Source organism: Empidonax traillii, unplaced genomic scaffold, assembly GCF_003031625.1.
Source record: "Empidonax traillii isolate 1590-97213 ecotype Southwest subspecies unplaced genomic scaffold, ASM303162v1 scaffold4:size3804566, whole genome shotgun sequence".
In the NCBI taxonomy this organism is placed as follows: domain Eukaryota; kingdom Metazoa; phylum Chordata; class Aves; order Passeriformes; family Tyrannidae; genus Empidonax; species Empidonax traillii.
The window spans coordinates 3,073,206-3,100,908 of record NW_020955197.1 but is presented as its reverse complement, the minus strand read 5'-3'; the positions used below and the strand labels follow the sequence as shown (position 1 = coordinate 3,100,908).

Below are 27,703 nucleotides of genomic sequence, written 5' to 3'. Positions count from 1 at the left end.
GAAATTCAGAATTCTCAAAAGCTGTTGTAATAGGCCTTGAGGAGGAAAAGGGGATGAAAAGCTGGGTAAAATCTGGGAAAAATATTCCCCTATTCCCACCACAGACTGGGCATAGTTATTAATGGACTCCCAAAGGTAGTGCCTGAGGTAGGGCCAGGAGAGCAGCACTGATACACAGCCTAAATGAACCTCACTGCCCTTCATGTTATCATGTCATAAACTGATACCACACAGGAAATTAACAAGCCATTCTGATACTTCTCTCTACTCCAAAAAATATCGTCATGAGCAGCACATACTGCACATACATGAATATATATTGGGGTAGGTACCTGTTGTGGTTTTGTTTTGGGTTAATTTGCTTTTCACTCCCCACACAATTACTACTAGTTGAGAGAAGGTTTTTGCAGACAAAAGAGAGACAGGATTTGGGGAAAACAGTATAAACATTTATTACTAGTAAAATAAAAACTACTAATAAATTAAAAACTAAAGAACTATATTTACAACAATTTTTACTTAAGTTGAAATGCTATATATTTACAGAAATACTTCTTCTCCTTTTATATTAGTCCAAGGAGAAGAAGTAGTCTCATTCTCTATTTTCGGAGTTCTAGCTCTCTTTCTCTCTAGTAATAGATCTTCAGTAGTAGTAGTATTTTCGTTTCAGCTGGAATTTCTTTTCTTTCTTTCTTGCTCTGTGTTGGCTTCTAGGGCTGGACTTACCCCCCTCCTGGGCTAAGACTGAAGGCTGGGGGTTATCCAGGTCCCGAAGGGTCTTCATTCCATAGGCTTGTAAGGGGACACTTGTTTACTATGGATCTTCTTCTACAGGGTTACAGGGGATAATGGTTTAAGAGTTCACTTTTGTTTCCCTATGGAGGTCCCTCCTCATGGGAGAACAGTCCTTGATAGACTTTTTGGTATGGGTTTAGCACGGATCCACACACACATGGATCCCAACATTTCACATGGGTCGTCTCGTTCCAGCATGAGATTTTTCAGGGTTATAAAATCTTTAATAGTAGTATGGATTCACACATACACGGATCCCAGTATCCCACTTGAGTTATCACTGCTTCAGCGCAGGTTTCTCTCAGGGTTACAAATCTTCACCAGGACTCTGGCTCACTTCAGTCTTTCTCATGAAGTCTCGGTTCTCTTTGGTACATCCACAGACTCTTCTATCAGCCGCATAGGGGGTCTCCTTACTCCAACAAACTTTTACAAGTAGCAGGGATTACTTTTCAGTCTTTCCCTGCTGAGGAGAGAGAGCGAAAATGGGGGGGCGGGGGGGAACAAGCCTCCTCTTTCACACTTTACTTTTCTTGCTGCAGCTTCAGCTGCCAGCTTCGACTTTGGAAGTTTCGTTATCTTTCGGCTGGAATTCTTCCACAGCAGTTTCTGTCCAAGCAGTTCATCCTTTAAACTTTTTCTTTTCACTCTCTTACAAGAGAGAAGGGAGGACTTGAGCTACACCTGCTCCCCCCACCCCGGCCCAAGCTAGGGGAGGAGGGAGTCTGGCCCTGCTCGGGCCCACTGCTCTTCTCCCCTACATGGCTGCTGCTCTTAATTTTAACTGCACCAACAACCTTCTCTTCCGTTTTCTTGAAGATGTAATTAGCAAAGGCGTCACTGGACTTTTGACTGGCTTTTTTGTCCGGAAATTACCTGGACAAAACCATCCCCAGCCCCAGGGATGGTCTGGTGGGCAAAACCACGACAGTACCGTATCTACATGAACACACCAAGCAGTATTGTGACCAGGGGCTCTGTACCTAATACAGAATATTCTTACCTCAAGATAAGAGATTTGTGCACGCCATTTGTGCCTGACACTAGGTGTCAAAATAAGGGTGTTGTGGTTTAGGAATGGTGTTCCCCAATTTATTGCTCCCATTGAGACTCTCTAAACCATGTGCTGTTCCTTTGCTCCCTTCCATTTCCCCTTTCCTCCCCCCTGTGATGTTCTGGGAAGGAGAATTGGAGGCACAAAGGGTAAGAATCATAGGTTGAGTGTGGGAGGAACATGATGTATGTGTGAGCAATTTATATTGTGTTTTGTAGTTTTATAAACTTTTATAAGCTTTTATATAGTTTTATAGGTACTATAAGTGCCAAGATGGCTGTGAGTCTCTTTGCTAGAACAAAAGGAAATCAGTGCCAAGAAGAAGGTGGAGTTTGATAAAGTAAATAATTGCCTTGTTACCTGTTATTAACCAATTATAAATGTATTAGTCATGCATGTTTTACATCTGGACAGTGACTTGTAACCAATTATGTCCTTCTTGTCAAGAGACCTTGTTCACAGATACTATAAAAAGTCTCAGCTATCCTAATAAATCAGACATATTGTGGACCTCATAGGTCATGTATGTATATCTCAGAGCCTCTCTGTCAACATTTGAGATAAGAACAATTTACTGAAAAGAGCAATAAGAAAACAAACAATAACAGCAACAATATTGATAACACAAGTGTACAAAACAGAGAGTGATTTACATGCAAAATGCTCCTCAGAGCCCAACCCAATCCCACAGCAGCCTCAGCATCCAATTGGAAGAGACCTCTTCTCCCTGGAAGAGACTCCCTTCCCCCTGCCCCCACAATGATGATAGGTGGTATAGAATAACCTCTGTGTCCCAGCCGTGCACCCTCCTGGCTGCTGTGAAAACTAACCCTGTCCTGGCTGGAACCAGAGCATCCATCTACTAATGAATGTTGCAGAAGGTTTTTTGCTTTAGCAAGATTTTACCAAGACATAAATGTCACAAAAATATTTAGAGTTGCAGGATTTGGACACAATAGACAGATAGGCAGAAGAGAGATTAGCCAGAATCTTTAAAATATATGAAGATGTGATCTCATTTCTTACTAAAAAGAAGAATCTCTGTGGAATAGAGATTTTTGAGTGTACCAGTTGAAGGAAGAGCTTAAATGACATCTGTCACTTTATGGACAGCAAGTTCAATCATAAATGCAGTTCTTTAGGGATCTTTTTTGTCCCTTATTTTGTTACAGGGATTTTTTTAATACTGGCTTGATTATTTTCAATTTTTGTTAGGTAAGTGTGGAATATTAAACTGACACACAAGACTTTAAGCAAAATAGAAGAAGCAACTGAAAATGGGGTATGATGCTGAATTTATCTTTAGTAGTAGTTCCTAAGCTGTGAGTTACAGATTTCCAAAAAGTTCTAGTTCTTTTACTTTTCTCATTTTTGAGCCAATGCCTTTGGTAATAGAAAACTAGTGGAGGCAGCATAAAAAAAAAATTAATTGTATATGTGTACTGTCTCTAGAATTTTAAAAAGATTTCAGCTTTTAACAGTATGTTTATTTTCTGCATTTCTTTTTGCTGAGTGAAGTAGATGGACAAACAGTGACGACTGAAGACTATTTAATGGTACCTAAGGAAATTTAAATATGAATCTTTATTGCGTGCAATATATTCATTTGCATATGCTTAATCGGCTTTCAAAATCTGGTGTTTGTGAAGACTTTTTACTGGAATGATTATGTCAGATGTGCTTCAGTGAACTCTTCTAGTTTGCAGGCAGCAATTGGCAGTAGGTTGGTTCATCACAGTAGCATGACAGTACTCGAAAGGTTCAGAGATAGTTTCATAATTATTGTTAGCATAATTCTTGAAAGAAATGATGAGCATCTCGTAAACCCAGATGGGAATTTGTTACATTGTTGATAAATGTGTTGATAAATGTGTTTTACATTTTTAAATTGATAAACAGTGAAAAGCAGAGAAGATACAATAAGGCAGATGGTTGTTTATAAAGCAGTTGCAAGTTGCTGCAATTCAAAGAATGGTACTAATTGTTAAAAAGAAGATAAAAATTGGAGTAGGGGGAATGTTTCAATGAGTTAATCATGAGCTTTTTAAAAATAAAACCTTCAGCAGCTTTAGTTCAATTAGAACCATTCTTGCCATTCTCAGTTTACATGCAGAAGTTGAGACTCTCAGTTCTTAATAAACTTTGGTACTAGACATTTTTATGTAGCTGATATTGAAACTTGGACTAATCTACCTGTATGTATCCATTCCTTCCTTTTCTTTTAGGAAAAAAAAAAGTTGAATTATCATTGTACTTAATAATTGTTTCCATTTAAAAGAATGAACACAGTAGTGAACTCCAAAATCCTTGAAGTTTGCAGGAAGGAAATAAAATGGGAGATAGCTGAGTTATTTTTAATTAAAGGAGTGATGAAAAAAACCCTTTTTTGCTTACTAAGTGACTAGAATAAGATATATTTAAGTAGTGCTTAGGCAGAATACGTATCAGTATATGTGATGAAACCAGTTGGTGCACCTTTGTCTTGTGAATGTTCAGGTCTTGTTTCCATCAGTGATGTTAAAAGTTTCCATGAAAGGCAAAGTATTTTCCTACCATTTCAGCATGAGTTTTTTGAAAAACAGTTACATAGATTACTCCTTTTATACACCAACTCTTTTAAAATATGTTTAGTTTACCTCAGTTGCAGAACTTCAGAGGAGTTTGTTCTCTTTCACAGGGTTTTCAGCTTTTCCATGAGGAAGAATTTTAGAAGGATTTTCTGTGTTATCAACAAGAGACCTATATATTTCAGTTTTCTGGGAATACTTTTATTAAAATTTAGCAGAATAGTGATATTTTTTAATAAAGCTGTATCAGCTGTGTCAGTCCTTTATAGGAATAATTTGAAAGGAAACAAATTCAATTATAAATCAATAGAGTATTGTATTTCTGTATGTGCAAACAACCTAAAATTACTTTAAGATGCTCCAGCTGCTCAATTCATTAACTCAGTGACAACTGAATCTTGGTATCTGTTATCTTCTGTTGATCACTACAGCAGAAATACCCAGTTAGTGTGCCTAAAGCTGTTAGATGCATTTATGACTGTTAAAAGAGAGCAGATCAGTTTGATAGGTTGGCTACTTAGGATTTTGAGATTATTTATCTTAACTCATACACTGTCCTGTCGGTAAAGATTCAGGAAAGCATCATGCTCCTCCACAAGTAGTATCAGTTCCTTGCCTTCAGGGTTTCAATATTTGCCTCTTGTGCTTTTTTGGATAGTTGCACCTCATAATTCTTTTCAGTATCTCTGCCAGATCATTTACTTCCTCTCTTGATTGATACCCTAAGGACATTCTTGGTAATAAGATATCAAAGATATTTGAGAAGAAAAACAAAGAATTTTTGGTTTTTTGCTAAATTAACTTGGGGTAGGAGGCAGGTGTGCATATGTTTTTGCTGTCATTCCAGCAGTATAAATTATATAGATATTATGGTAACTTTTACTTATTTCACTATAGATCTGACACATAGGATGGAAAAAGTATGTAAAATGTTTTTAAAATGTTTTTTAAAAATGTTTTTAACTTCTAGATTCAGGAATTAATTTTCTGTCCTCCTTTCCACTAGATATGGCTCTAAGTGGATTTTATGAGGTAAAACCTGACTATCCCAGTCAGAATTCTTTTGAGAGTTTCACATAAAAGTACAAATAAATGTGTGAAATACATTTGAAAATAGATTTGTTAAGTTTTTTAACTTGAAGTTGATTTTAGATGCAACACTGTTTTCATGCTTTAGACATGCACCCTTGTCACATGCTGATACGAACAGTAGAACTTAAAGCTGTTATTTAAGCAAATGCTAACATGAGAAAAAGGGCTGGTTGTTCCGTGTTAGCTACGGTTCTACGTGAGACACCTTTTTGGATATTGTATGTACTTTTGTTAAGTTGGTTAGAAAAATAAAAGAAAATATAAGTGGAAGCTAAATATTTTACTTTCCTATGATATTGATACAACAGACACAAACGAAGTGTTACTGTAGTTGGTTGCACCATCTGAAGGTAGGGACATAAATTACTCATAGTTTATGATGATTCTAGGAAGACAGAAGAGTCAAGAAAAAGAAGAAAAATTAGGACTGGTAACCAGAAGAAATTTTTTAATGGAAATACTTGGAAAGTACTGAGTATTCTTACTGTCTGATCATCTGGGGCTCAATACTCAATTTCCTCTATGTCAGTAAATAAAAGAAGATTGATTGTTATATAGCTGATTCCTACTTTTAATAAAATACGAGGGGTTTTATAGTTTTTGTTGAAACAGCTTTTTAATCTTTCTTTCCTTTATACTTTGAAAATTCACGTTAGATTTTTTAAGTGTAGTTTTCTGCTACTGCTGACTTATATCGAAGTTTTTAACTTCCAAGTTCTAAAACAAATGTTGCTCCATGTACGAGGTAAAAACCTGTATGCAACTGCAGGTAGCAAGGGAGATGAGGAGGAATGCTAAAATAGCTGTCAGCAAAATAGAAGCTCTAGGATAGGAATTGCTCTTGTTGAGGCAGACTGAAGTGTCAAAGATGTGAGGACACAATGCTGATAGTTGTAAAAGTTGCACTTAGTAGTTTTTCTTCTGCTTAAAACTTCATAGGTCTTTCATTGAAGGGGAGGGATTTGGCTTTTCTTTTTTTTTTTTTTCCTTTACGAAAAGGATGTGCTTTTCACATAAGTCAAACTTTTCATTGGAAAATAATGTACCCAGCATAGCCAACACTCAAGAGGTGCAAACTGAGCTCCTTCAGTATGTGTTTGTCCATAAATAAATACCTGTGTGGACAAATTTTGTCTATTTGCGTTAAAGCAGCTACTTTCAAATTCAATACACGTAAAAGATGTGAATAGCCAAAATGTTTAAATAAACGGTCAAGTCCCAGCAGAACTCATGAATCCTTTTCCAGTATTACAGTGATTTGTCATTATGTTTGATGATAAGTTGAGGAATACAGCAGTCAGTGTAGTGAATGCACCTTTTGGGGGGTTCTACCAGCCAAATGTCTGATAACTGTCACATGCATGACTAAAATATAAATACAGTAAATATCATGTGTTGCCTACTCTAATCAAGTGCAGAATGACAGAAGCAAGTCTATGTCGTATGTGTAAAGTATACTGGCAAGGTGGATCATTGTAATCCAAACTCACTTGTACTTATGAAGCTTATGCTGGCATAAAGTATTATAGAAATGGCTGAGGACCATATTTTTCTGTTCTAGGGGAAGGGAGTGGACCAGCTTGGGGTTCGCAGCTCTGCTGTAGATACTGACAGAAGCAGGAGGCTGCAGGCGAGCACTACCCCACACGCGCTTACGCAACCCAAAATAAGAGGAGGCGAGGCACAGGTGTGAGGCAAGCATCAGCCAGGGCTGATCTGAGGTTATTGAAGGAAGATAGAGGGTTTTTAGGGGTCTGGGTTGGAGAAACGGGAGGAGCATGCAAATCCTCTTACAGTGATTGATTAACAGGGAATGAATAAACATAAGAGGGTGTAACCGGGCAGTAACTGGGGAGCGGCAGGTGGCTAAAACCTGCCAAACAACTTGATTGGTTGGTACCACGCTGTACTTCAATAAGGGAATTGTGGTTATGCCTGGCAAGGCAGAAAGTCCATGAGGGAAAAGAAACTAAAATGAAGGTTTAACCTATGTGTAAGTTTTACCCCAAACATCGTTTATTCAATAACAGTCCCAAGTGGTGGTTCTTCAATACCAATCTCTTCAAGGCTGCATCCGTCCACAAATCTGGCTTTCCATTCAGAAAAAGATGTTTCATTATCTCCATCAGGTATTTCCCCTGGTGCCTCACGATCCCCAACATATCCGTGTGGGTATAACACTTCCTTGTTGTTATCCCAACAAAGGGCTAAAAGAATTTGCCTTGTGGCTAAGCCTGTTAATGTGGAAAGGAACAATTTTTTTTTCCATTTATATATTGATATATTTTATAAGAGGAAATTTTGTGAAGAATAGAGAAACCTGCTTGGTTCATCTTTAGACACAGTCTGCCCAAACAGTCAAAAATTAGAGTTCAGGACAATTAGATATACCTGCAGGAAAGCAGGGCTCTATCACACATAATGGTGACTTTGGAAGACAAATGCCTTATCAAAAGATACCTCCAAGTGTCTCCCCTTCCTGCATCTTCGCTCAGCTTTTATTGCTAGCGTAGAATATACTTATAATATATATATTGGCCTTGTGTCCAAAGAAGAGCAACGAAGCTACTGAAGAGTCTAGAAAACATGTCCTATTAGAAGCAGCTGAGGAAACTGGGGTTGCTTATAGTCTGGGGAGCTGGAGGCTCAAGGGAATTTCATTGCTTTCTGAAAGGAGATTGAAATGAAGTGAGGGTTGGTCTCTTCTACTATGTCTCAAATGAGAGGATGAGAGGAAATGGCCATAAGTTGCACTACGGCAGGTTTAGATTAGATACTATAAAATATTTTTTTCACTTGAATAGTGGTTAAGCATTGGAATAAGTTGCCCATGGAGGTGGTGGAGTCAGGGTCCAGAAGTATTCAAGAAGCATCTGGATGTGGCACTTGAGGATATGGTTCAGGGGTGAATGTGGTGGTGCTAGGTTGACAGTTGGACTCAGTCTTTAAGGTCTCTTCCAACCTTAATGATTCTGTGAATGTTGGTTTAGTCAGTTGGATTCAACTGTCCAAACTGTGCTCCCTCCCAGCTTTTTGTGCTCTGCCAGCATACTTGCTGGTCGGGCAGAAAAGCTCCTCTGCTGAGGACCAGGAAAGGCCTTGGTGCTGCATAGGATTTTGAAATCAGCTCCCTTGCTCTAAGCATCGGCAGCTTCAAAGTTATATCAGGCTGATTGGTTAAAAACATGCAGAATGCCTTAAGCAAGAACATCCCAAACATGAATGATTGCTACAGATCTATCTGCATATTCCTGTGGTGGAGCTTCCTGGTAAACTATGACCCTAGATGAAGCTTACTCCTGTGGGGTATGAGAGAACTGACCATGGTAGATGGAGCTAGGCTTATACTATGACTGAGAACCTGACTTTTGAAGGAGTAAATTTACTGGTTTCCAAGTTTTGTAAAGTGGTCAGATGTAATGATTCTCTGAAGTTTTGTAAAGTTGTGTATGAAAACTTCAGAAAGAGAACTACAAATCATATTCTGCTGTTAACCAGTTGTTCAGAAACTGTCCTGAATGTCAAGACTGTTACAGTAGGAATGTGACATAGAGAAGAAAGAACAGGTGCTTTAGTCTCTTGCTGCATACTTAAATCAAAAAAATATAATTGCTCTGTGCAGTGTTGGCCTTTATGTATGCCAGTTCAGGATATTTAGACTCTGGGAAAGCTTGCAAGCTCTTCATATGCAGCTGTCTTCTCCTTTCCATTTTTGGTAACAAATAGCTTTGGTACCAAGGCAGATGCACTCTGTCAGCTTTTAGTCTTAGCCGTACTATGGGAGAGCTCCTGCTCTGACTGAGGGAAACATTACAACTGGATGTCTCTCAACACCTATCTCTAAAACTCTATAGGGAGTTTGTAAGTTTGAGTAGGACTAGTCTTCTAATCAAGCTTTCAGTATATAGAATCATAGAATCAGCCGGGTGAGGTCATCAAGTCCAATCCTTGATCCACTGGCACTGTGGTCACTAGATTATGGCACTAAGGGCCACAGCGATATCCTTTAGAATAGTGGTTTCTAACCTGAGGGTAAGCACACCAGAGAAAGCAGCTAGAAAACCAAACCCACCACTACTTAGTACCATGTCTTTACCAGAAAAATGTGTAAAGGTCTGCACACTTTAGGTTCAAAAATACAGATCTTTAAAAAATCAATGTAAACTCATCCCTCATTGAGAGCTTGTTTCATTAGAAGTATATATCCACTTTAAAATCAAAGCTGTGGTTCTTTCAGGTGCTGCTGTTAGTATGGGTCCTGCCTCCTGCTCCCAGTTTCCTCTATAATTCAAGGTCAACAGGACAAAGCTGGTTGGGTTTACAGACTGGAGAATAAGACACTGGAGAGCATCAGTGTGGAAAAGGACCTGGGGGTCCTGATCGATGGCCAGTTGAATCTGAGTCAGCAGTGCCCTGGCAGCCAGGAGGGCCAGCTATGTCCTGGGGGGCATCAGGCAAAGCATCACCAGCCAGCTGAGGGAGGGGATTATCCCACTCTGCTGTGCACTAGTGTGGCCACACCTTGAATATTGTGGCAGGTTTGGGCACCACAATATAAAAAAGACATAAAGTTATTAGAGAGCATCCAAAGGACGGCCAAGAGGATGGTGAAGGTTCTAGAGGGGAAGCCTTTTGAGGAGTGGCTGAGGTCACTTGGTGTGTTCAGCCTGGAGAAGAGGAGCCTGAGGGGAGACCTTATTGCAATCTTCAGCATCCTCACAAGGGAAAGCAGAAGGGCAGGTATAGATCTCTTCACTCTTGTGACCAGTGACAGGACTGAATTGACAAGATGAATCAGGCAAGGTTTAGGTTGGATATCAGGAAAAGATTCTTTGCCTGGAGGGTGGTTGAACATTGGATCAGGCTCCCCAGGGAAGTGGTCACATCACTAAGCCTGTCAGCATTCAAGAAGCGTTTAGACAATGCTCTCAGGCACATGGTGTGATTCTTGGGGTGTTCTGTGCAGGTCCAGGAGTTGGACTCGATGATCCTTCTAACTCAGCATATTCTGTGTTTCTGTGAAGGTTTCAGTTTCAGAATGCATGTTACCTTCCACCAACTTTTCAAGACATGTCAGGATGCACTTGAAATGGTATTACCTTGTGGTACATATACCCCTGTTCAACTTCATTGTTTAGCAATGGAGCTGTGTTTAGCAAAAGTGCACTTTTAAGAGGGTGTGTGCCTTGAGAATAATTTATAATAGACAAGGAAATGACCTGCTTGATACCATAAGTGTATAACCAAAGCTGCCAGCCAGGAACAGAGCTCTTGTTTGCCTTGGATTTTAATCTGCTGTTTAGTTTATGGTGTCATACCTCTTCTCATTGAAGTAGTTTAGGAATGTCATAGACCATTGGATGCTACTTTACCAGAACAAGGCAAGGATTAAACATAAAGTGAGACATCTGATAAGTTCTTGCAAATACCAGCATAACCAGTGCTCTTGATCACAGTGATGTTGTCGTCGTTAAATCATGACAGTCCAATAGAAAACACACAAGAAGGCTGATTCAGGGCAACATAAGAAAAGGCTTCTTCTTTATTAAATCCCAGCTCCTTTTATACCATTTTCAAAAAGCAGCAAGCAAGTAGTAAGCAAGTAATTGGCCACTCATAATTACAGATACACTTGGCAGCAATCGTGAGATACCTGGAGATGCCCAGGGACAAGGCTGTGGTTCTCACATGCTAAATCTATGGACTCACAGTCCGCCCTTGCCTCCCAATTAGCCTGTGTGTAAAACTTACTTATCTTCGAGGCCACACTCGAAAGTTTCCCAAGTCAGTCTTTTCTTCCAGGGAGCTAACAGACCCACTGTTAAACCCCTACATGATGTCTAATACGCAAAAAATATTTCCAGATATGTACAGTTGTAGGTAGATAAAATTCAAATTATTTTCAGAGCAAATACGTTGAATTCGGCTTGTGAAGATTGTCAAGGTGTATGTTGAGTTGTAGGTATATGGCTCCAGGTTTTATCAGTTCTACATCAGTAAAATGCAGTAAAACTGTAAATTAATAAAATACATCATTAATATTTCTCTCTGGAACAAAATTTTCTTTATACAAGTGCCTGGTATGATTGGATAATTTCAAAGTAAATCTGTAAGATAGTGCTCATTGATTGTTCTGTAAGACAAATCTGACTTCAGTTCATAGTCTGCCTAAGAATTAAAAATTGTTTTTTTCAATTCTCTTTTAGAAAGACTCTTTGGTGAAAAACTCAATATAATCTTGTGGTTTTAATTTTCTGGGGTTTACCTTTCCACCTTCACAGGAAACCAGTTGAGGATATTGCCAGATAGATGAGGAAGCAGAATAAATTTGGCTGCAGTATTAAATGACCTACTAGTAATTTCTGACATAAAATAGTCTTTAACCCTAGAGATAATATGGGTAAAATGAACAGAAATTAAGTAAATCATAAAGTGAATACAAGTGGGAAGTGAAGGTTGATGCACATTTTTTTAGTACCTTTTAATAAAGATTTTGTTGGACAGGCTACATTCAGTAACGGAAAAAGGCCTAACTTAGATCATAGGAACATATCTTTGGGATAATTTGCAATATTCAGGAATGAAAATGTTCTTGATTCTTCATTACAACTTGTAGTTTTAAGAATACTGTGCTGGGAAAATAAGGCACATTAGCCAGCAGCACAAATAGCAGAAGACACCATAATGTTCACTTCTCAACCCAGCAAAAACCAGATTATTTTGCTGACTATGAAAAGGAGCAGCAGTAGTTGTTTCCAGTATCACTTGGAAGCATTTTGGCATTTAAAAAATCCAAAGCTTCTGTTTCATTAACTCAAGGCATAGTCTCTGGCATCACTTAGGGGACAAAAATGGGATTCTCATGGCAAGTTGTAGGTTGCTGTCTGCTTCTGCCTTGCTGTTGCCCACAAATTGCTGCAAGTGGTGTTGGGAGCTCCTACTGCCAGTGCAGTAGCTGCTTGTCTTGTCAGGTGCCACTTCACCTGGATACCGTCTACAAGAGCATCTTCCCAAGCCTGGGTCATGAATGTGGTAGGGCCTGCTGTTGTAGGTAGTGAAGCAGGAGCTCAGTCAAAATAGAACCACCTTGTGAACACTGACCCACAGGTAGCCCAGGTTCGCAACTCAGTTTGCGGAAGAGAAAAATGGAAAAGAAGGAACATGGAAAACAAAGTTATAGGCAAACCGTAGATGTTAGTGTGATAACTTGCCATTTGTCAACTTTCTTGCTGCCAAATTGTGGTGATGTGCTGGTCTCCTGCCTCTTCAGTGTGTATCAGGCCTCGAGCCGAGCAAAATGGGAGCACCTATTGGCCTTTGTGTCCATTGCCCAGATTACTGACTGACAGTGATGGTAAAGGTGTCACGTTAGTATGTGATTACGGCACTGCATGTCATATAGAGCAGTAGATACAGTTATGTCTTTGATGGAGGGCAGGCCATCCTCAATGCAGTTTCTCTCCATCTCATTGTACCAAATTCTCTTGTCATAGAACAAGTTGCTTGTAGGCAAAAATCCATCTTGATTCCTATTCTCACATTTTCGTTTTAATCTCCTGACTGTTATTTGTGTTCATTTTACTTTGTCTGAAAAATGATGGATATGGATTTGAAATGTCTTTTATGTGTCTCTCTATTTTATAATACCATTCACCAAACACAGGACTTTGCAGGCTAGTAGTTGTAGTATAATTTTAAATTGCACACAAGCATGCTGCTCACTGTTGTTGATATCCAATTTTTTTTAATCTATATCTGGGTGGTAATATTGTCTACTTCATTTTTCTATGAAATGGTATAAAAATTGCAGAAACAAGAACTTTCCTTTCCTTTTCAGACAATGTATTGGTGTCTTGTTCAGTAGAAATTGTCATTATTTCATACTTGATATGACTTGACTGGAGGTTGGACAATGTGATGTCCGTCCACAAGAAGGGCCTGAAGGAGGATCTGGGGAACTACAGTCCTATCAGCCTAACCTTGGTGTCAGGCAGGGTTATGGAGCAGATCATCTTGAATGTGATCACATGGCTCATACAGGACAGGCAAGGGTTCAGACTCAGCCAGCAGGGGTTTAGGAAAGGCAAATCCTGCCTGATCTCCTTTTAAGACCTGCCTAGTGGATGAGGGAGAAGCTGTGGATGTGATCTGCCTGGACTTCAGCAAAGCCTTTGACACCATCTCCCATAGCATACTCCTAGAAAAGCTGCAGCCCAGATGTACTCTGTGCTGGTTTAAGAACTGGCAGGATGGCCGGGCCCAGAGAGTGCTGGTGAACAGGGCTGCATCCAGCTGGCAGCCGGTCACCAGTGGTGTCCCCCAGGGATCAGTGTTGGGCCCAGTCCTGTTTAATATCTTAACTGATGACCTGGATGAGGGGATTGAGTCTACTATTAGCAAAGTTGTGGATGATACCAGTTTGGGTCGAAGTCTCAATTTGCTGGAGAGTAGGGGAGCTCTGCAGAGGGACCTGTACAGGCTGGTTAAATGGGCTGAGACCAACAGTATGAGGTTCAGTAAGGCCAAGTACCGAGTCCTGCACTTTGGCCACAGTAACGCCAAACAGCGCTACAGGCTGGGGGAGAACTGGCTAGAAAGTGGCCCAGCAGAAAAGACCCTAGGGGTGCAAGCTGTTACCAGGTGGGGGTGCAAGCTGATCAAATGAATGTGAGCCAGCAGTGTGCCCAGTTGGCCAAGAAGGCCAATGGCATCCTGGCATGCATCAAAAATATTGTGGCCATCAGGACTAGGGCCATGATTCTTGCCCTCTTCTCAATGCTGGTGAGGCCACACCTTGAGTACTGTGTCCAGTTCCGAGTCCTTCAATTCAGGAAAGACATTGAAGTGCTGGAGATGGTCCAGAGAAGGTAAATGAAGCTGTTGATGGGGCCAGAATATCCTGTGAGAAATGACAGAGGGAGCTGGCTTTGTTTAGCCTGGAGAACGAGGTTCAAGACTTTATTGCTCTCTCTACCTGAAAGGAGATTGTAGTGAGGTGGGGTTGGCCTCTTCTCCCAGGCAGCTAGCGACAGGATGAGAGGACAGTGTCTTAAACTGTGCCAGGGGAAGTTTAAGTTAGACATTAGGAATCATTTATTCACTGAAACAGTGATTAGGTATTGGAGTGAGCTGCCCAGGGAGATGGTAGAATTACTGTCCCAGGAAAGACTGGACATAGCACTTAGTGCCATGGTCCTGTTGACATGGTGGTTTTTGGTCACAGGTTGAACTCAGTGACCTCAGAGGTCTTTTCCAACCTAATTGATTCTGTGATTTGAAGTTTGCGTATAATCATGAATTTTTGTGATCCTTGTTAATCATTGTCATGTTAAGTTATTGTATGTGTAATGGGACTGTATCTTGATGGTTGGACTGAGAAAAATGTGATTCCTTCCCAAACAAAGTATATAGGTAAAATTCATTTAAATACAGTAAATTCTAGTGTACAGAGCTTCACTATTAGCTGTTCTACTACTCATGCCCACACACCATAATGAGAACTACTGCACTGATGTGCTGTCTTTGAACATGTGTGTGCTCCATGATGGGATACATTAGTTTTTCAGTCACAGTTTCATAGCAAGAAAGGATCTGCTGTGATTTTTTCATAGGATCAGCATAAATATCCTTGAGCAACTAACAATATTCTTACACATTATTCCATTACTCTAAGTAGAAGGCTATGAAATTTATTTTATAAACCTGTTACCAAGAATGTTTTTCTCATAAGATTGTTTTAAAAACAAAGTAGAAACAACCACATGAATTCGCCTTTCAAAAATTTATTTAATGATGACATTTTAAATAATAATTTATTTCATTGTTAAATAAAATGGTTAAATGGTTTTCTGTATTTTATACAAGAGCCTACTTGCCACATACGAAGCAATCTTACTTACTTCTCGATCCAAAACTTCTCCCAGCATTTGCAGGGTCTTTGGGTTTGCCTGCCAGCCGAACACAAGGTTGCGTTAGGTGGTCTCAGTTGTGGGAATAGAAAAAGGAAATCTTTTCTTTAGAAGCAGTGAGGAAGAAGAATGAAAAAGTTCATCAATATCCAAGGTGTTTTGCTTAACTTCAGCTTGATAACCCTGGAAGGGACAGTGTCTTCAGGACAGATTTTTCTCTCCTTAAGAGGAAGTTTCTTTCAGAGTACGAAGTATCATAACTGTAGACTGGAAAAGCAGGAAGCAAGCTAGCCATTTCTCTAAGAAGTTAACTGCAGGCTTTTGTCAGTTACCTAAAACAAGCAAGGCTTCTACTTTTACTGCTTAAATGTGCAGTGAGTTAATGACCTATTAACTCACTTAATGATCTTTTTGGTTTACATGACCAAGTGAAAAGAGGTGCAGGTATTATTTTATAAAAAAAAATTAACATTTTTGTAATTTGTGTTTGGAGGTTATCAACTACATTGTGCCAGTAAAAGAAAAAAAATGAAGTGCTGCTAGTAGTCAGCACCAGGGACCTTTTCAGGTAAAATTAAGTAAATCCTGTTTATTTGGACCCACTAGTGTTCTGCAACACATTGCAAAAGGGTGAAGGCATCTTGCTGTGTAAAGAAGATGTTAATTTGAGTTCTGCTCTGGAATTTACATAAAATTAAGCCTTTAGTCCATCTGTGAATATTTATCTGGTTATTTCTGCTGAGGGATCAAAGGTGGAAAAATTAGATGCTTGACACATCACTGACTTTTTTGTATGTGACTGAAAGCTGTTGTGCTTTAACTATGTTAATCTGATATGTCAGTTAGGTTTTACATGGATTTTTAACCTTTCAAAACTAACAGTACTACCTCACCACCTAACAACATTTTTTTCCTCAATAGGTGGAATAATCAAAACTGCTACTGCTCTTACTTCCAGATCCCTTTTCATAACTCATTTTTACTATGAAATTTAGGGATGATAGTTCTTGCATTGGAATATTAAAGTGTATTTGTAAGCCTCACCTAAATTTGTTCCACTGTTAATTTTTTGGGCTTTTTTTACTTTCCTTTGTTTTGCAAACTTTTCATCCTCGTGTTTCTTATCTCAACTTGGGGATGGAGGTCATGCTTTCTCGTGATGTTTAACTGCTTCTAGTGCAAGGTGCTTGATTGAATCTTCTGCTTAGTACTAATACATATATATGTATATGTGTGTATATTTAAAAAGAATTGAGAATTTCCATAAGATGGACTTTGTAATTAAGCAATTTCTAAAGCCAAATAGTTGTCAAGTGATTTCTAAAGTTAGCGATGCTTCTCTTAAAAAGAAAAGAAAAGAAAAGGAAAACAAAAAATAAACCAACAGGTGTCAGCAAAGACCATGGTAACAAAATGTTGGGTCAAATCATGTCAACAGTATATGCTACATTCATAACAAATCCCTGTTGTCTATCATTTAATTCTGTCAAATGATCTTGAGAACCTAATTGTGATCAGTCAACCCGAAATCCAAAATATCACAACTGTGTATTAAGGTTGAATTGAATTTCTTTCAGTAGAAAACACAAGAAATCCTGTAGAGATAATGTCAATTCCATCTTAATGAGTTGTTCACAGTATAATCCAAGTGAGGTCTTTTGTGAATTTTTTGTAAAATGCCATTTATTTTATTTCTCTTTCTCTCTCTCTCCTTTTTTTTTTTTTTTTTTTTTTTTTTTTTTTTTTTTTTTTTTTTTTTTTTTTTTTTTTTTTTTTTTTTTTTTTTTTTTTTTTAAACTTGCAGTGAATTGAGCCTTTAGAAAGTCCACTCAGCTTTTGGGATTATTTGTTCTAGAATGGTGATGGTGTGGGGTTTTTTTGTTTGTTTGTTTCAGTTCTTAGCTAAGTCTGTGTCCAAGAGCAGTATGTCAGAAAGTTCCTTGCATCTTTCATTGGTACATATTGGCAGGTTTGTCACCTAAGGGTCAAAATAAAGCTCATTCAACCAAGGCTATGGCAGCCACAGTAGCAAGCCTCAAGCCAGTCCCGCCACTTGCGATTTGCTGCAGGGCAGTCATTTGGAATTCATTTTGCATTTGTTTCACTGAACATTATTGCTCTTACACTGCAAAGAGGAAAATGTTGATGGTAGACTACTGTATGTTATAAGGATTGTTTCCCTCTTGTGCTTCTTTTCTCTTTGTTCATTGAAGTGCATATTAGCAATGGGGAGACAAATCTTATAAAACACAAAAATCCATTACTCATAATGACATCGCTTCTAGTGTTTAATGCTTGTTTATTTTTAAGGTAAGTTACAAAACACCCAGCCTGTGCACTCTGCCTTGAAGTTCTTAGAAATATTAGTAGGGCTGAGTAGCCTAATCTCTTAGGCTGAATATAAACAATTTGAAAATAGTATCCTTTCTATTGCCTTGAAAGGTCCATTTTTTGAGAAACTTAGGTTCAAGAGATTGTAACTTATGTCAGTTCTGAATTAATAGTTGAAGTAATTTTAGAGGACTGAGGAGCTGACATGAATCTCTTGCTGTACTCTAAAGTCAAGTCAAACTTACTACTTTATGAAAAAAAAGAACGCATAGGCAAATGAGATTGATTTTGATCTATGTGTGAATTTCTCAGGTGAACTAGTAATGTTCAGCTGTCACAGAATGGGACAAGTGAACCTAAGGTTGATTTGGTTTTGCATCTCTAAAGAAAAAAGAAAAACCTTGCGTTTGTCTTCAACTCAAAATATGGCAAGTTATGCCAGAGTGACTTATTGTAGAGGGTAGAGATGGTCAGACTACAGTGGATTCTGAGCTAATTAATTTCAATTCTAGTTTTTTCCCTTTCTTTTTCTCTTTTTTTTTTTTTTTTTTTTCCCTGTAATATATGCTCAGGTAGGAGATTAAATTGAGGTTAAAATATAGTTAACTCATAAGGTTTATGAAGGAGTAATAAACTACTAATGACATTAATAATGTGCTAACTGTTTTTATGATATTACTTAATCCAAGAAGTCAATCAAGAAGGCGAATGCCATTTCAGCTATGTTTTATTAGCTAAAGTCTACTTAAATATACTATCTGTATTACTGTAAAGTGTCTGGCTTCTTACAAAAACATGCAATGAAAATTAATGCGAGTAGATTCTCTTACTCTCTGTACTTTCACATACTTTGAGAGTTGTGTTTAGAAATTAATGAAAAGTGATCTGATAAAGTGTTTAAGGATTGTTTTTTCACAAGCTGAGATCTTTGGAGGCAGAATGTCTCCAATCCACTGATTGTATCATTGCCAGCGCATCTTGCGCGTAAAGGGAAGTAGCTTCTCTTAACTTCAAGAGAATAGCTCCATCTCCATTTGTATTTAATCTTGGAGCCAGGAAAAGTCATAGCAAGAGTAGTAATGGTGATGATGGAGTTTTGTTTGCGTTTTGAGTATCTGTAAGTGAGGAAGATGATGTAGGAGTGGTTGGATCTGGTCCACCAGGAGAATACATTTAATCCATAGTTTTCTCCATTTCCTTTTTTCCCCAAAATCTGCCATAAGTGTGTAGGAGCAGACAATGGTGTGGACAACTTAGGCCTGTGCTCCAAGGGCTTGTGATCCGTCATCTAACATGTGAGTGGTTGTAATGTCAACTGCTTGCATGCACTTTATCCTGTCATGTCACATGTGCTTTATTCTTTGTCATGTGTTAACCATACACCAACCATTTGACAGGGTTGTTGGCATTTTGGTCATGGGGGATGCACATATGGGAGAAGAGAGGGACATGTGGCATTTAATTGTCTTTAAAGAAACTTTGAGGTTTGCACTGACCTAAGGGTTCCTCACATCTGTCGTCAATCCATGAATGTTTGTTGCATGGTAATGATTTCTAGTGATTCCTGATAGGTGCCAGGTTAGAAGTGAAAGGCCACAAATCACACAGGCTTATGTCCTCGTTTAATATGTTTATAGCTGACAGTTTACTTGAGAAAACATTTTGCAAGTTTGAGCAATTTACTTTGTCTTCCCCCCCCCCCCCTTCTGTGGCAGCTTGCTGTTTGTACATGTAATCTGGTGGTGGGTGGAGTTATCCATGGTTCGTTTTGAAAGTGGGAGCACACTGAAGGGGAGAAAAAGAGAATTCAGAGGACTTGGGTTGTAAAGCACAGCAGGGGAGGGGAACTTGATGTGCAAGGCTCAGTGCACTTCACTGCCTCCCAGCATGGGTTTTGGTGTGGTATATACTGAAGCAGTTCCTGTGGATTAGGATGTAGGTGTTATGAATCAAGTCATCAAGTTTAGGATGTAGGTGTTATGAATCAAGTCATCAAGTTTTGATCTGTTGTCTGTATAACTGACTATCTCTGTTATAAAAAGTTCACTAGTGGGTCAGCTGCAATTACTCTTCCTCACGTGCGCCAGGCTGGTTCTTGATGTTTGTGATATATGGTACAAGGCTTCCTTCAGTTTCTTACAGACTTAAAATGGAGGGATATTTTTTTAAGCTGAGTTATTTTGGAATTGCCTTTTTGCTTTGTGGATATGCATGTTTTAGCACTCTTTTCTGGACTTTTCTCTATTTAAAGACTCCAATACTTTGTGCATTAAAGAGTCTCTTTGGCATTTGTATCCACTTGCAATCGTGTTTAGCCTTCAGTACCTTTGTGATCTTTGTAATTTTAAACATGTTGGTATCACTGGCTCTCAGTCTTTAATTTCTCTTTTCACATACTTCTCTACAGTTACTGATCTCTTGATCATATAGCTTCAGGATGTTGTATTGCAAAGATTTCACAAATTGTGCTGCTAACAGAATTTTTCAATGCTTTTTGGCAATTGAAAACAACCCTGAAGAAAGTCCTCGATATGAACAATAGAGTCTTAAAAGAACACGCATTGTATGAAGCCAAGACCTCTCACTGTGTAGTGTGTACTGCAGTTGTGTTTACCAGAACTAGGTTTCCACTCGTAGTTTCAATTTTGTTCTTCAGTCTTCATGCAGCATTATAGTCTTGTCTCCATTGAGCAGAATATTTAGCAATGCAAGGGTAAAACCTCAGCTCTGTTGTAAGATACTGTGCTTTTTTCTTTCTGTGGTCTTCTCTGTCCTTTTTGCTGTCTGTCCAAGTAATTTAGTTTAATTTCTCAGTGATTAAAATAGGCTGTTTTCTGGATCCATATGAAGGATCCATATGAAAGATCACATATGGCTATTGAACTTTGCAGATGATTTATTTGGTCCTGTAGCACTTTGAAAAGGTACTTATGGAGGTATTTACTTAGTTATATCTTACATAAATCAGAAGACCCACTTGTTTTAAGCTCCTGAACATAGGGATCTTTTTGTTTGAGGGTTTTTTCATGGCAGTTTTTCCTCACATCTCTCTGAGCCATGGAGGCCATCCAGGTACTGAGCTGCCTGAGGATTATAATCTCACATTTAACATTTGAGCCTACTATATTTTACTTAATTCATGTTTGCTTTTATTAAAAGCATTCATTAGGTCAAGTCTTTGCCACACTAGGGTGCTATACTGATTTAAGTCACATTTTTAAGGCTGGTATTACTATTTATTGTATTAGAGTAGTGCATAAAGAGTCAGTTAGGATCAGAGCCCCAAGGGGGACAGGTGGTGGAAAAAAAACGAGTGAGGGTTTTCTTATGCCCTGAAGACACCCAGTCTAAATAGATCAGAGAGAATAGAAGAAATAGATACAAGCACTTAGCTGCAAAAAGGGTAGATTTTTTTAAGTGGTGTCTAAAATGTGTTTTCTCCATAGCAACTTTTTCCACTTCCAAGCGTTCTTTTAGTGATTCAGACAGTTAGTAGATGCCTGAATTAGGAGTAAAAAATAAAATTTCGATGTTTGAGGCCATATTTTCATTATACTCATTTTAATGTCCATACAACATCAGCATCTGAGACTGCAGGAACTTAACTGCTTTACTTGTTGGTGTTACACTGAAGTTGATTTCGGTGAACCATAAAAAATTTGCCCCTGAAGGTAAAATTACACTGTATGCGTGATCCTAGCGTACTGCTTTGGGGAAAAACATGTCTTAAATCAACTCATCGCTCGCAGCTAAATTCCTTCTCCAAATGCAGTTTCCTTGTAGATAACAATGTTCAGAAAGACTGATTTTCTTTAAAACCGTAAAGTTTTTTGAACATAATTTTATCAATAAATGTGTTTGAGCAGGGTGGCAAAGAATTCACATAATCCTAGTCGATTTTGGGGTTTAGAGAAGGGAAGGTGAAGGCATCTACCAACATTTTTAATTAGCTTTCATCAGTACCTCTGATTTGTTCAAATGTGTTCCGAACATTTGCACACTGTGTTTGCTCACATTTACATAATACAAAACTTCTGGACTTCATTGAAAGTGTCTTTTGTAAATGTGTGCTTGAAAAATTGAAATTGAAGTTTATGGTACCTTGGCTTCTACTTGCTCAGTTCATAGTGTATTTTTAAGATGCCATCTCTTAAGAGCTTTGTTACAGTGATGTTTCTATTGGTGCTTAATATACTGTGGGTTCAGATGGATGTAATGGTGGCCTTGAGGGGTCGGACTAAAGAATACCATCTGGGTTTGTACCCAGATATTCTTGGATTAATATTTTGAGGCTTAGATCTTGTCCTGTCTGGAATTTAAATACAGTTTCCCAAGCTTTAAAGAGAAGGCAAGCACCATTTGACCCTCTTAATGAGTCCATTTTTTTCTTCTTTCATTTGCCTTTTTTTTTTTTTTAAACTATTAAAACTATTGTAGCCAGTGAAATCCAGGCAGTTACTTACAAACCATTTTTACCGCCCCACGTGGACAAAGTGCTTTAACTTAATCCTCAGTTTAATTCCCAAATTAATAACAGTTGGAAAGTTCTTATATCTGCAACTCCATTTTTCGAAGACTATATAAAGACAGAAGAAAATTCCCTGGATTCTAGGCAATACACTGAACTGTGGACAACTTTGTTATATTTGAGATGGCAAGTTGTTTGTTGCAAATAGATTGATTTTTGGTTGGTTGGGTTGGGTTTCTTTAAATGATTGCTCTTTGAAATGATTTCATATGTTTCAGGTGTTAAATTTCAATTTTATTCCTACATGGAGACAAGAGGCTTAAACTCTCCCGTGGTGGGGAATCAGTCAGGGTCTTCCTTCTGTTTAAAAACCTTTGACCCATCCCTTCCCTGTTCAGTGGGTACAAATGGCAAGGTAACTTATTCTACAAAGGTGGCTACAGATCTGCTCTCCACGTAACTCATGAACTGAACCTGCAGGGGAGAGGGTTTCAGGAGTCCGCTTATGGAAAAATACGCTTTAAAAGTATTTCTATGCAAAAGAGAGCCTGTCTGAGTAGATATTAATTAGTTATAAACCTTAGTTTTGAGGCACCTAATTATTCACACAGCCGTGATGGATTCACAGGTAGAGTTACAATTCCACTGTACTGGCAAGCAGCTTTTTTTGAGGGACAGAGAGAATTTTTTTTTGTCTGAAGCTCCAAGTTCTATAATTAGTTATATAATAAAGGACTCAGAAATGTGGCAAAACATATACAAGTGCTTAGAACTTTAACCAACTGGTCTTTGTCTCCTTGGATGTGTCATTATTGTAAGTGATTTAGTATCTGTTGGCACTTTTTTTTTCTTTCAGATCATTACTAAATATGTGTATGAACTACTGCAGAAGGAATGCCACTTGAAGAAAGTAACTCTCCCAGTAAGTATAATTTATTTTTTCAAAGGCCTTGTGTATTTGGATCTGTACACAGCATAGCCTGCAATCCCCACCCACATTCAGATAAAGACAGGATGTGCCAGGGCTCCATGCAGGGTATTGTCTCAGGATACTGCCTTTGCATTCTGCATGTGCATGCATCTGGAGATGCAGTTCCACCTCACTTCTCATGTGTTTGATTTCTCCAGCTGAGCCTTCCTTGCCTTACCGGATACCAGAATTTTCAAATTGTCATTTTGACAGGGGGAGCCATAAGCTTTCTGAAAAGTATTTGCAAGCTTTCTGAAAATTATTTGAGAATGTTCTGAGACCTCTACAGCTGGATGTAGAGAGCAAACATGTCTTTTCAGAGGAATACACTCACACTGCGTTTCGGTAAACTACTCAAAGTTGTTATTTAAAACACACTTTTTCAATAACTTGTAATAAGTATGTAATATAAAGTGATTATATTGTTTAATAAAAATATTTGATCAATCCCTGGAAGACATGAAGTGTTTGCCCGCATATCAGAGTGTTTGTAAATACATATTAAGTGATATTATGATGTTCAGGTATTTTTATATTCTATACTGGAGAGTGCAGAGGGGAGACTGTAGTGTGACAACACTATGTAGGTTTTCCATTGTCATAAAGGATTCTTATGCTCTTGACAAGCTCTTGCATTACTGTTGTTCTCTGCTGGCCCTTCATATTCAGTCAAGGAAACCCATTTAGGCAAAGAAAAGAAAAGGTCCTTTGCTTCAGGACTTTTGTAACATTTCACCATTCCCATTTCCATTTCCATTCCCTAAGTGTTTAGGGAATGTTTTGATAACCTGCCCAAACTACTAAAGGTTTCCCAGAAGGGCTTTTTCAGTGTCTTCTGGTCATGGCAGAAGGAGCTAAGCTAAGAGATTTGCAGAGCAGTTGAAGGGGAAGCAGCGTCTCTCTTCTCTACTCCCAGCCTGCTAGTTGCATGGCTGCCCCAAGACCTAAGACTGTTTGAGAAAGCACTTCCGCACTTTGGATCTCTTTGTGTAGAGAGACAAGGGCATTATGTTCATCATGGCAGTCTGCCTAGTGCAGTGGTAGTCATGATCGCCAGCTTCCTTACACAACTACTTGTCATCATTGAGGAAGTTTTGGTCCAGGGGGTACTTCCATGTACCAGACAGGTAATGTATCAAAAGACTTCCTCAAGCCATGTCATACTCTGTCTGTGAAACCAGAAAGCTATAATTTATAAACTTAAAAGTACCTAAATTTTGTGGCCATAGGACTTTCTTTGATTTTTAAAAAAAGGAACATAAGGAATATGCGTGTAAGTAATGCAGTACTAAGGCTGATCAACTAGCTCCAGAAAACGAAGATGAAGAAATTTGGAATAAGTATTACAATACTTCCATTACCTCTGTCAAACATGTGGGGACTCATCTTCCTGGCTCTGAGTTTCTTGTCTTGGGAAAGGAATGGTCCTGTTTAGCTCCCACTGTTGAGTCAATTTGTAATTTCCTCGTATTTATAAAGTATGTTTAAGCACTGATGCAGCTTGTCAGTAGTACATTTAAACTATTCTCAAATGTATTAGTTCCAACTTCTGTTAAGTGTCATAATTTAAGTGCATTTTTGAGGAAAGTAAGATTTCAGGTGTCAAATTTTGAGCATTGTGGAAAAATTGGCACAAGGTGTGAGCACCGCTCTTCAGTAATGGCTATTATTCATAGTGAGCCCTCAGCACAGTCAAAACGAGGTTGTGACAACCTGTACAAATATGAGAAAAATTAAGCAATGTATATAGAAGCTGAAAAATTAAAGCTGTTTAAAGGTTAGGGTTAACTCCCTACTGACACATTCCCAAATAATAATTCCCAAATAATTCCCTAGTTTAAACTAATAAAGGAGACTAATAGAAGTAATAAGACAGCTTTTAGGATGAAAATAGATGAGTGTAAAAATGTTGGCAAGTTACATATAAAATCACAGTAAGCTCACCAAAAACCAAATTTGAGGAGCTTGTTACAGTTGTAAAGACAAATAATAAAAAAGAGCTGATAAGGCTAATACTGATGACCTTCAGGTAGAATGAGAGCTCAGCTCAAACCAGAAAAATCAACATGATTATTTCCAATATTATGTGTCACATTTCCACACCTTTTTTTTTTTTTTTTTTTTTTTAAAGAGTTCTGAGCAACTGTCTAAAATGTGATGTATTGGCAGAGGAGACCTTAGGACAAATTAATATATCATATAATAATGAAATTCCAGGATGAGGGTTTTTTTGGCCCAGGGTTGTATAAGAAGTCAAATACAAAGCAGCAGAACAACCAGCTTGTATGTAACTTACTGCTGAAATCAGAAAATAATGATGATGATGATAATATAAATAATATATTAAGGGAAGCAAGTACAGGTTTCTTTTTGAAAGAACTACAGAAATTCATTGAAGGAGTTGGAGATCACATGAAGAAGAAAAATCTTGTCAATAAAAGAGTATATGTGTTTCCAACAAGCTTTCAACAAGCTTAACAAATGCTCTTAAAAAGAATATATGCAGGGAGTCTCCTTATGAGTTAATAATTGGTTAAAACAGGAAAAAAGTGTTCAAATTTTACAGATTGATTAATTTGTTAATGGTGGAGTGGTGTTAAGGCCTGACATAGTTGTAAATAGAAGGGAAAAAAAGAAAGGAATTAACACAAGCTAACAAACCTTTCTGTTTTTTTTCTAAAATTATTTGGAATAGTTAAAACTAAAGCTGATTGTGATGAGTTTGGAAATTATTTCATAATATGAAATAACTGGATGATTAAATGGCATGAGATTCAATCCTGGTAAATATGAAATTATGGGGAAGATAACTCACTCTGTAAACACAACAGTGGCCTCTGAATGAGCTATTACAACTCAGGAAAGAGCTTGGAGTGATTGTGAATAGTTCTCTGAGCACATCAGTTAGTGCTCAGTGGCAGTCAATGGCAAAAGCTCTCAAAGCAAATAGAATGTTAGGAATTATGAGGTATCGAGAACAAAATAGAAAAACCTAGTCATTCCACTCATTATGTGGGCCCTCATCTTGAACACTGCGTGGAGTCTGGACACCATATCAAAAAGGATATGAAGAATTAAAAAGAAAAATACAGAGGAGGGTTGCAAGGATGATCACAGGCATGAAATGCTTTTCAGACAAAGAAAGGGTATAAATAAAGATTCTTTAGCTTGGAAAATAGATGACTTGATCTTGAGGAAAGAAGATGAGTAATCTATAAAATCATGGAAGGTGTAGAGAAGATGAATAGGGAATGGGTTTTTGCTTTTTTTCATAATAGAGAACCTAAGGGGCATCAAGTTTAAATTATCAGGCAGGAGATCTCTGCAGAAAGAGAGACAGTACTATTTCATGCATGTCCCATTTATATTGAGGAACTCATTGCCATTGAATACTATCAAGGAAAAAGGTATAAATGCATTAAAAAAAAATCATTTGACAATACTAAGGTGGGATAGATGCTTTGAACTATTGTACATGCTTGTCCAGTTATATAAACTCTGGCTCACAAGATTCCAGAGTTACTGGTTGTTGAAAAAAGGGAAGAACCACTCTGTAACCACCTTATTCTCTTACTGTTCCCCTAAGCAATCTGCCAGTTGTCAGAAACAGGACCCTGGGACCTTGATCTGACTAAGATGGCTCTTACATATATGACCTTATTATGTGAATATTTTAAAGGTGAATACAAAACATTTTTTTCTTTAACCCTGTCATCAGTAAGTTGGTGTATTGGCTTTTCTTTTTTCTGCCAGCTGATAATAAAGCTAGTAGTGTAATGATGTTTGAATGTTTGAAATGTGTTTCAGGACTGTATTAGAGGGAGTGCACTTTTTTCAGTATGATTTTAATAGGGAGTGGAAACACTATGCTTTAAAGATTTAGCATGACAGCATTTCACATTCTCTCATATTTCTAAATTTCAACCTTGTGTGCAAAGTCCAACTTGCTGTCTTTATTTTGCTCTCTCAGGTGGCGCCTGCAGTTTTGGATACAAAAAAGTAATAAATTCTGTTCAGATATGAAAGTAAGACCAGTTGGCAAATCAGGAAACCTTGCCTTTTTTTTAATTATGCCAGAATCTTTGACAAAACATAATTCTGAACGTTTTTTCCTACACAGGGAGGCTGAGATCCATATTGCATTATTGTTACTGTAAAATATTATACTTCTGTTAACGTTCAACATTGGACTTGAAAATTTTCATGAAGAGTCACATATTCAGAGAGAAGCCATTCAGTTACTACTTTTAAATTTTTCATTTTTTGCTCCATTGAAGGTTATGTTAGGAATATAAAGAAGACTGCATGTTTTTTTTTTTTATCCAGATGAAGTATTTGTATTTCCCTAATTTTAATGGGGAAATCTTTATAATCTTTTTAATGAGGAGATCTTCAGTCATTGATCTTTGCTCTTCTTTAGCTATTCAGGACAAATAGAGTGTGCTTTTGAATTAAATGCAGCTCTAATGGCTTCTGGAAAAGCTTGAGATGAAAGTTTAAATAATTACTAACATGCTG

At 38.1% G+C, this 27,703-nt stretch overlaps 1 protein-coding gene across 4 annotated transcripts in view; it reads left to right on the top strand.

Moving 5' to 3' along the window:
* The window catches only part of FAM172A (family with sequence similarity 172 member A), a 265,625-nt gene that overhangs the window by 42,317 nt on the left and 195,605 nt on the right, over positions 1–27,703 (top strand). For all 4 annotated transcript variants that reach the window (XM_027878113.1, XM_027878123.1, XM_027878104.1 and 1 more), the window contains exon 5: positions 23,072–23,137. In XM_027878113.1, the coding sequence (XP_027733914.1) occupies positions 23,072–23,137 (66 nt within the window). The remainder of the gene's footprint in view (positions 1–23,071; positions 23,138–27,703) is intronic.